At 41.3% G+C, this 9351-nt stretch overlaps 1 protein-coding gene across 1 annotated transcript in view; it reads left to right on the top strand.

The window, feature by feature from the left end:
- Window positions 1-9351, top strand: part of GNS (glucosamine (N-acetyl)-6-sulfatase) — a 50278-nt gene that overhangs the window by 21946 nt on the left and 18981 nt on the right. Inside the window, exons 7-9 of the mRNA XM_010841583.1 lie at window positions 1152-1234; window positions 2515-2633; window positions 4336-4439. Of these exons, the coding sequence (XP_010839885.1) occupies window positions 1152-1234; window positions 2515-2633; window positions 4336-4439 (306 nt within the window). The remainder of the gene's footprint in view (window positions 1-1151; window positions 1235-2514; window positions 2634-4335; window positions 4440-9351) is intronic.

Raw genomic sequence — 9351 nt, forward strand, 5'->3', positions numbered from 1 at the left:
GACACAAACTAGACTGTCACATACTTTATCTCACTTAATCCCCCACAGTGTCCTGTGAGATAGAAAGCAGGCTAACATGCAAAATCAATGAATCCAAGGCAATATAAATAGGCTCAAGTACTCAAGATCTCATCATTGTCATCACTTTTAGTATTTAGCTGTACCTCACAACATCTCCTTCATTAGTCTTCTTTGTAAAAGCCTTCAGTGAGTTTAAGCATTGCCCTCTCAGCTTTGGAGGCTTGAGTACCATGGTGAGGAAGAAGCAGTGGAGGAAGTCAGGAGCACACGGCTGCTCTGGGAATGCCCGGCCATTCCTGTGCAAGTGGTGCTTGTGTTACTTATGAAAAGCCCCTACCCCAAGGTCTTCCGCATGGCAGCAATCATGTAGGATACGTTACGTTCAGTGATAACATAACTTAGTTATCAGAAGTCAGCTCAGTGGTCTTCCTTGCCATGACTGATATTTGATGGGTTTTTAAAACCAAACTGATGTTGAATATTTCTTACGGCACAGATAATAAGAACATCCAGTTTATGGCTTAACTCCATTTAGATTTTTTTTTTGCATGCAGACACTATTGGAAGACCTTTGGATAGGCCATGCCAACTGTGCTTACGCTGTTAGAAGCATTTTATATTTCCTTTTTGGATGGAATGGGTTTATGTGAGCTATTTGAACAAGTGGCAATACTCAGACTGAAATAAAATAAAATTTTAGATCAAAAAAAAAAAAAAAGAATGATAACTTATTAGGCAAAACTTAGAGGAAGGTAAAGTTAGTATTTACCCTTTTGTAGTTTGAGTGGCAGACTCAAGCACAGATTCCAAGTTACAAATGTAATCTAGTCAGTTTCCAGTATCTTTCTCTAAATGTCTTAGGCTGCTCAGGAAGGATCCCAGGCCTTCTGCTGTTAGGGAGGGGTTGGGAAGAAGCTAAAAAATAAGTGATAATTTGCAGAATGTTTTTTTTTTTCCTTACAAACACAGAGAAGGGAGGTGGGAGTGGGTGGTGGAGGGAAAATCTGAAGTTGCTTAAACAGGCTCCAGTTAGTTCCTTTTTGCTCAAGTATCAAGTGATCCTTTTATCTACTCTAGTACTTTGACTCTGGTGACTTGGTGCTAACTTTTTTTTTTTCTTTAAATTTTAGAACAAGCACTGGTTAATTCGGCAAGCCAAGACCCCAATGACTAATTCTTCAATACAGTTTTTAGATAATGCATTTAGGAAAAGGTAAGAGCTGCTCCTTTCTCAGTCTGGGTGGTCTTTGAGGACCCTCAGAAGCAACCCATGAATAGAGGACTGCACCATGTGGTTATCTGTGAGAAAAAAATCAGAGCTTAGCAAGTTGGTGGGAGAGACTCTGATAGGGGGTCTCCGCATTTAGCAGTAAGGTGGCCTTTGGCTCTTAGGACTGATTAAACAGTCCATTCTTCCGACTTGTTAAAATGTTACATATTGGAGCCATTTGATTGAAATTTTTCTTTTCACTATGTCTAAAGAAAATTACATAAGACCCAAAGGCTTAGACTAGAGCAAAATATCTGCCTTTGCTGTTTTGAGTTTTTGAGAAAATTCTTTTAAGTCAGGTTTTTAAAAGTTCATTACTTTCTCTTACGGTGTATTTAGTTTTAGACCAAGGATTGGCGGACTTCTTCTGTGAAGGGGCAGATAGTAAACATTACAGGCTTGTAGGCCATCTTGTGTCTGTTGCTGATGCTCAGCTCTGCTGTTGGAGGGTAGAGCAGCCCTGGACAGTGTGAGAATGAATGAGCATGGCTGTGTTCCAGTAAAACTTGATATAAAAACAGCCAACAAGTTGTCGTTTTTGGGGGTGTAGAGTTTCAGATTCACAAGGTGAAAAACGTTCTGGAGATTGGTTTCACTCTGTGAATATACTGAACCCTACTGACCTATCCACTTACAGATTGTTAAAACAGTAATATTTTATGTCTTGTACCACAGTTGAAAACAGAAAGAATGTGGTCAAGCTTTGACCCATGACTACAGTTTGTTGGCCCATTTTAGTCCATTAAACACTGTTGCAGCACAGGTCCATCTGAATTCATCTCTGTCAATCAGTGCTGATTTGACAAGTTTGCCTTCTGGTAGTGGGTTTTTTGTTTGTTTGTTTGTTTACTTGAAGGATAATTGCTTTACAATATTGTGTTGGTGTCTGTCATACATCAACACCAATAGTCTTTCATTCTTATCACCAGTTATGATAAATAATAAAGCTAATTCATTTTTAAAAAGCCTAATTTATTTCTGTGGAATCAGTTAAATTTGGAGTGTTCTGGAATTTTCTAATCTGTGTTTTGCAATGAAAGAAAGGAAATGTGGGATTGGAGCTTTTGGGGAAGAGTGGCTTTGAGGGGTTTCTTTGGGAGGGAGTTTGGGGGTGTTTTGGGTTTAAGAGCTTGTTTGGACTTGGCTTTTGCTGTTTGGGCAAGATGGCAGTACCTCAGCCCTTTGTCTCTGAGGTGCTGTTGCTGCCCTCTGTTCACATTCAGGTGGCAGACTCTGCTCTCAGTGGATGACCTCGTGGAGAAGCTGGTCAAGCGATTGGAGTTCAATGGGGAGCTCAACAACACCTACATCTTTTATACCTCAGACAACGGCTATCACACAGGTAAGGGGCAGACCATGACCTTGGTGAAGTGCCTTTCCGTTCTCACCCAGTCAGTAGCGCTGGCTGGGAGCTTCTGTCCTTTTGCAGGGGTGAATAGGCCAGAGGGAGGGTCTTGCCCTCAGGGCTCCTCTGGTTAGAAGGCCAACTCATTCTCTTGGGGAAAGACCCAGGTTCATTACTTGCCATTTGACAGGCTAAATTATGTGGTGTTCTAAGGAGTCTAAGCAGAGAATAAGCTTGATGGGTTGGAGGCAGGCTTTATGAAAGAGGTGAGAAACTAAACTTGATTTAAAAGATAAGTGGATCTTAGAGAATAGGGGTATGACATTTTACACAGGAAGACCAAGAGAGGGTTGCCTTGGGGAAAAACTTTCTTGTGAAATTAGGTTTTTGGTATGTTTGGTTTTTCTTTTGTGGCTTTTGTCTTTTCACAACTGCCATATGAGTCAACCCCGTGTCCTTGACTTTCATCCTTTTTACTTGGACCTTCTTTAGCTAAAAATCAGTATTTTCTTCTTTCTCCACTCTTAAATTTCCTAAACTTGAAGGTAATTAATCTGATATTTGCACAGGAGCAGATTGATGAGGCATTTCATGTGTTATTATGAATATTTTTAAAGTCAAAGTAAAGACTAGTAAATTAACCTTTGTTGTCTAGCTTTAATTTTCAGTGACACAGGGCCAGTCTTTTGAATTCCTCATTCCTTCTGCATGTTTCTTTTTTAGCCAGAAGTTTCTGAAGGCACTCCAGACATGGTGATTCCATACGTCAGCACTTGATTGTGCCTCTGAGTAGTTGATTATGTATCCGAACCTACATAAAACCCATACGCTACCTTTACTTTTTATGTGTTGTAAGGCTGTCTCTTGCCACTGGTTTATCGGATAAACTGGTCTTTTGTCCTTTAGAATATCACATTCTAGATGTGGCTAATTGCATATGTGATAACTTGTTTATCTATACTCAGCATTTTTATAGATTGATAGTTAAAGTGAGAGTCTTAATAGAAATGCGTGTTTTTCAGCAAGAATGCTTTCTTATTGATGCTGCTGTGTACTTCTTACTGCTTCACATCATGAAGCCTGGGTGTCTGGTTGCCTCACTTTAGAGATGTTGTTTCTGATTGATGGCTCATGTGGACCAACCTGAGCTCCTCCTGTGAACCTCTTGTGCCTAAAACGTCCATTGATGATTGTGCGTAAATCAGTTCCCTCAGAAACTGAAAAATCTGACTTCATAACTCTGTCCTTCCTTTTGAATTTACTAGCTGGAATTCCTCAGGAAATTTGCCTCATCAACTGTTTGGCTATCTTGAGGTACAGTTTATTCAGGAAAGGCTGGATAAATGGTTTTGTTCCTTTATTTAACAGCTTTAAGACTAACTTCATTCAGTTGTGATCAGGTGGAGTATCATACATAAATAATGTATATTTGTGCTTCAATACTTTCTAGTCATTCCTTTTGTTGTATTTGCCTATTTAAGGCCAGGGAGTTCCTCTGGACATTTATTTAAAGAAGATGAGCTCACTGTTTCCTGCCTTGTAATAATTAGAGACCCCGGGGGATTTAAGCTCTTCGCTGAGACACCATAATTAGTAAAACAAGGCTATTTTTTATTTTTACTGTTGATTGAATGAATGCATGCGTGAGAGACATTTCTATCTTGGCTCCATCTTTACCCTATGCATTTTTTTTTTCCAGGACAGTTTTCTTTGCCAATAGACAAAAGACAGCTGTATGAGTTTGATATCAAAGTTCCACTATTGGTTCGAGGGCCTGGGATCAAACCAAATCAGACAAGCAAGGTAGGTTCCTGATAACGGTGATGCCGTGTACAGGTAGTATTTGCCTGAGAAAAGAAAGCATTTCCTCCCAAAAGGAGACCTATTCTGTCTCTCCTCCTTTGAGGATAAAGGCTGATTGGCTTAAGATTTTACAAGTGTATTTATAAGCTTTGCAAACGGTGATTCTTATTTCTTTCTTTTTTTTAATTGAAGTATACTTGATGTACAATAATTCTGTAAGTTCAGGTATATAGTATAATGATTCACAGTTTTTTAAAGGCCATGCTCCATTGAGTTACTTGTAAATATTGGCTGTATATCCTGTATTGTACAGTATATCCTGTGTCGTACCGTATACCCGTGTAGCTTATTTTACACCTAATACTTGGTACCTTTTAACCTTCCATTCCTGTATTTCTCCTCCTCCTCCCATCTCCCCTTTGGTAACCGCTTGTTTGTTCTCTGTGTCTGTATCTGTTCTCCATATCCATGTTTTGTTATATTTGGTAGTTTGTTGTATTTGCTAGATTTCACAAATAAATGATATCTTATAGTATTTGTCTTTCACTGTCTGACATATAATAACAGTAAACTGCTGGCCACCCACTCTTCGCTGTATTTTCCCCTTGTATACGTATCACATCAGCATGAATAGTTTTTGCTTGTCTCTTGAGACTGAATCTTTACATGGTGACTGCACTTCCCCAGGGTGCTCATTAAAACTACCTCCTGGAAGTGAAAGTGAAAGGCTCAACATCCACAAAGTTTTGGATTGAATCACTTGGACTGGACTAGAAACACTGTCTCTGCTTTTTTTTCCCTCAAGTTCACAATGACCCTTGAGAGGCAGCCCAGGCTGGAGCCCACAGCCCTGTCGAGCCAGGCTGTTCAGGCTTTGTTGTGTGTGCGCATCCCCTGGGGGCCTTGTTGACATGCAGATTCTGATTCTTCAATCCAGCCTGCTCCCAGGTATTCCCGGCTGATGTCCACCTGGTCTGAGCTCCCTCTGCATATAAGGCTACAGAAAGCTTGTCTTCTGAGAATTTAGTCCCTTTCTGTGGGACTCTTCCTTACTAATGCCTTTCTGCTTTGCTGATTCTCTTTCCTAAAATTGTCATAAAGGATCACATTATTCTTTTGTTACCATTTCCATCTGGTTTCATACTTGGTTTTAATACTGAGGCAGATGATGGGCACCTTGATCCAAACTCTCTGGTCTGACCTTGAGAGAGAAGAATTGATAGGCTCTACCAGTTATGTTTACTGTCTTCCTGGATAGCACAATTTCAGTCCGAGCTCTGTGAGAGAGACAAACAAAAATCAAGAAAATGGATCATTTAAGCTAAAATTGGAAGATAGGCCAGCATTTCTAGGAATCCTGTGTACTTGAATTTGATTTGAGGGTTTAATGTTTACTTTGTTTAAGTGTCTGCCATTTACTTGTTTCCTTTCACAATGCTCTTGATTGGAATTCTGTTAAAATTCTCTCAGAAACTTAAAGTGGCCTTCATAATTGCCTTCTGAATTTTCTTTTCTTCTCAAGACCCACATTTCTAAAGCCAGTCACTTTCCACTACAAATCCATTACCCTCTAAACAGACATCTCCTTTCAGGAGAGGTGGACAAGATTGGAAGACCATTCAACCATAAAAGCTTTTTCTGGGTGTTGGGAGTGTATTGAGGAGGCACATCTGTAGCCATGTGCATGTCCCAGGAAGAGGGCTAATGGGACGACATCTGTGCGAGGAGGGAGGCTGATGAGCACAGATGTCAGCCAGCTGCCCAGGAAACAGACTGTTCCTTTTTTCTTCAAGTTGACAGTGTCACTAAAATCAGAAACTTCATCTTCTATAAGTCATTTAAGTGAAACCAGGTCCTAGGAAGCCATTTCAACAATAATAACCTTTATTGAATACTTAGGATGCAGCAGGTGCTGTTCCAAGTGTTACTGCCTGTACCAACTCACTTAACCTTCACAGCCTTTTGAGATATGAATACAGTTATCCCTGTTTTATAGATGAGGTAACTGAGGTTCAGTGATTTGCCCAAGATGGTGTAGCTAAAGAATAGCAGAGCCCTGCATTTGAACTCTGGCAGTCTGGCTGATGTACGCTTAACCAGAATTCATACACTCAACCATGACTACGGTTCAGACAGGTATCTTCTTGTGCCAGCACACTACATGAGGAGCCTGGGAGTCACAGCAAGAGCTGTCATTGGAAGGTTAATTCTTAACTCCCTGTGTCAAGGGGGAGCCAGATACTTGAGCTGCATTCATCAGCGAAAGCCTCTGAGGCATTTAGGCAGAGACTCAGGTATTGGAAGGCTTCAGTCACGCGGAGATCTGTGGGAGGGCGTCCTCAGCAGCGGGACAGTGCCTGTGAAGGCACCGGGAGAAGAAGGAGATCAGCTGGTTCATGGGCAGAAGGTGGCAGTTGTGCTGAACCCCTTTCACTTCCTACCTGGGCCAGGCGTCTCTCTCACCCCCTTACCTTTGCGCGGCTGGCCGCTTCTGTCTGCATGCCCACCTCATGCCCTTTCACCCGGCTAAGTTAGTGTCCTCTGGGGCTTTGGTTTAGGGCTCTCCTCTGGGACATCAAGGCAGATACCTGCCCCACAGAGAGTGGGTGCCTTTCCCAGGTTCCCAGCTGGCCTCACACTTAACACACCTGACTAAGTATGTCTTTTTGACTCCAGGAGTCCCTACTTGAGAGGTATTATCCAAACTTAGACTACCCAACCCTTAGTGGGAGTTTGGGATTAGCAGATGTAAGCAATTGCTTATGCAGTGAATAAACAAGGACCCACTGTATAGCACAGGGACCTCTCCTCAATGTTCTGCAATAACCTAAATGGGAAAAGAACTTGAAAAAGAATAGATACATGTGTTCGTGTAACTGAATCACTTTGCTGTACACCTGAAACTAACACAACATTGTTAACTATGCTCCAATATAAAACAAAAAATTTTTTAAAGGTCCTATTATGTACTCCAGGGAACTACATTCGATATCCTATGATAAACCATAATGGAAAAGAATATTTTTTAAAAATGTATCTCTGTATGTGTATAACTGAATCACTTTACTGTATAGCAGAAATTAACATACTAAGTCAACTGTACTTCAATGAAAAAAAGAATACCTAGCCCTTAACGTACAATGGTGGACATCCAAGTTGTGTGAATGGATATTACCAAGGTTACACAGTAAGTGGCAGAACCAAGTCTGAAAGTTAACTGTTCTCAAAAATCCGTGGGTTTGGGGGAATTCCCTGGTGGTCCGGTGGTTAGTACTTGGTGCTTTCACTGTCAAGGGCCTGGGTTCCATCCCAGGTCAGGGCAGTAAGAGCCCACAAGCCATGCAGTACAACCAACAAAAGAAAAACACAACATTGTTAACTATGCTCCAATATAAAACAAAAAATTTTTAAAAGGTCCTAGGGAACTGCATTCAATATCCTATGATAAACCATAATGGAAAAGAATATTAAAAAAAAAATGTATCTCTGTATGTGTATAACTGAATCACTTTACTGTGCAGTAGAAATTAGCATACTAAGTCATCTGTGCTTATGACATGGCTTATGACATTCTGTACTGGCAGTTGTGGTGTGAGAAGTGTGAAATTTCCAACTTGCCTCTAACACAGTGTCAGCAATGGTGGCCGATTCATCCTGTGCTGGCAGCGCAGTTGTCTCAGTGCAGGTTCTGTGTGAGGGTCACGGGGTGGTGAGTTGAGCATAATGAGCTGAGCTGGCAACAGCCTGGTGGCCAGAACAGGGCACATTTGAGCAGTGGCTTTAGCTTTGTGTTGGCTGTTGAGGAGAGCAGGGGCAGGTGGTATGGGCGGATGCTAAGCACTGGCTGTTGAGGTCTTCTCCTCTGGAGGAACATTAACCTAGCTTTAGATTTGGTGGTGGAAGTTCTCGGGCTTTAACAAAGGAAAATGTTGGTAGGAAAATGGAAAGGACATAGCATGATTCAGGGGAAACGGAACTGAGCAGAGACTCAGGAAGACCGCTTACTGGCTTTAAGACTGGTTAGACTAAGCCTTGGTTTCCCCATGTGAAATTGGAAAGATGCTAAGTGTGAATTCTCTAGTGTTACTAGGTCTCATCCCAGCTTACTCCTTGTTAGGGAAGTGGGGGATGAGGGGCAAATCGAGGTGAAGCAGCCCAAGACGTGTAGAGTTCTCTGCTCTCAGTGCTGCTCATTAGATGGGTCTGGGGTGCTATCTGGTACGCTTCCAGTCTTCTTTTGAAAGCCTTACATGAACTCTTTTAACATCAGGGCTTAAATGTCTGTCTGAAGTCCTGGGAGCCCTTATTCTTTTAGGTAGTTTCTAGACCTAAAAAATAAGCAGGTTCAAGACATGATATCCCTCAATCTCATGCCTCAGTTTTTTAGGGCCTTCTGTTTGATCAAAATGTCTATATACTTAAATCCTAGGACCATTCCCAAATAAATTGTGAGGCTGTGATTTATGGACTGATTTCCTTGGTCTTGGCAGAGCCTTTTCTGTTCCAATGCATAAATGAATCTTTAGGTTTACACTCAGTGATAAAAGCAGTACCATTTTAGGATCTTGAAATGCTAATGTTTCTAGACATCGTTATGGTGATGGGCTCACAGTATGCATTGTAATTCTTGGCTGTATAAAAACCAGAGAGAGGTAATTCTCTTAAATTCAATTACACTTGGTATCTACTGGAAGTCCCCCATCTCCTAACATTGTATGCTAATTTTGAGACTCTACTTCTTAGTCAAACAAAACCCAGTAGTCAAACAAAACTCCATCATTTTTAGGGAAGATATGATTATGTAGACACTTGGAAAGAGAGTGTCTTGGGGATGGTGTTTATGGTACTTGTGCTGAATCTTAGCGACTTGGTTTGTTCTGGATCTTGCAGTCCTTCTCCCCGCCCCCTCCCC

Source organism: Bison bison, unplaced genomic scaffold (assembly GCF_000754665.1).
Source record: "Bison bison bison isolate TAMUID 2011002044 unplaced genomic scaffold, Bison_UMD1.0 scf7180017864163, whole genome shotgun sequence".
NCBI classification, from domain to species: Eukaryota; Metazoa; Chordata; class Mammalia; order Artiodactyla; family Bovidae; genus Bison; species Bison bison.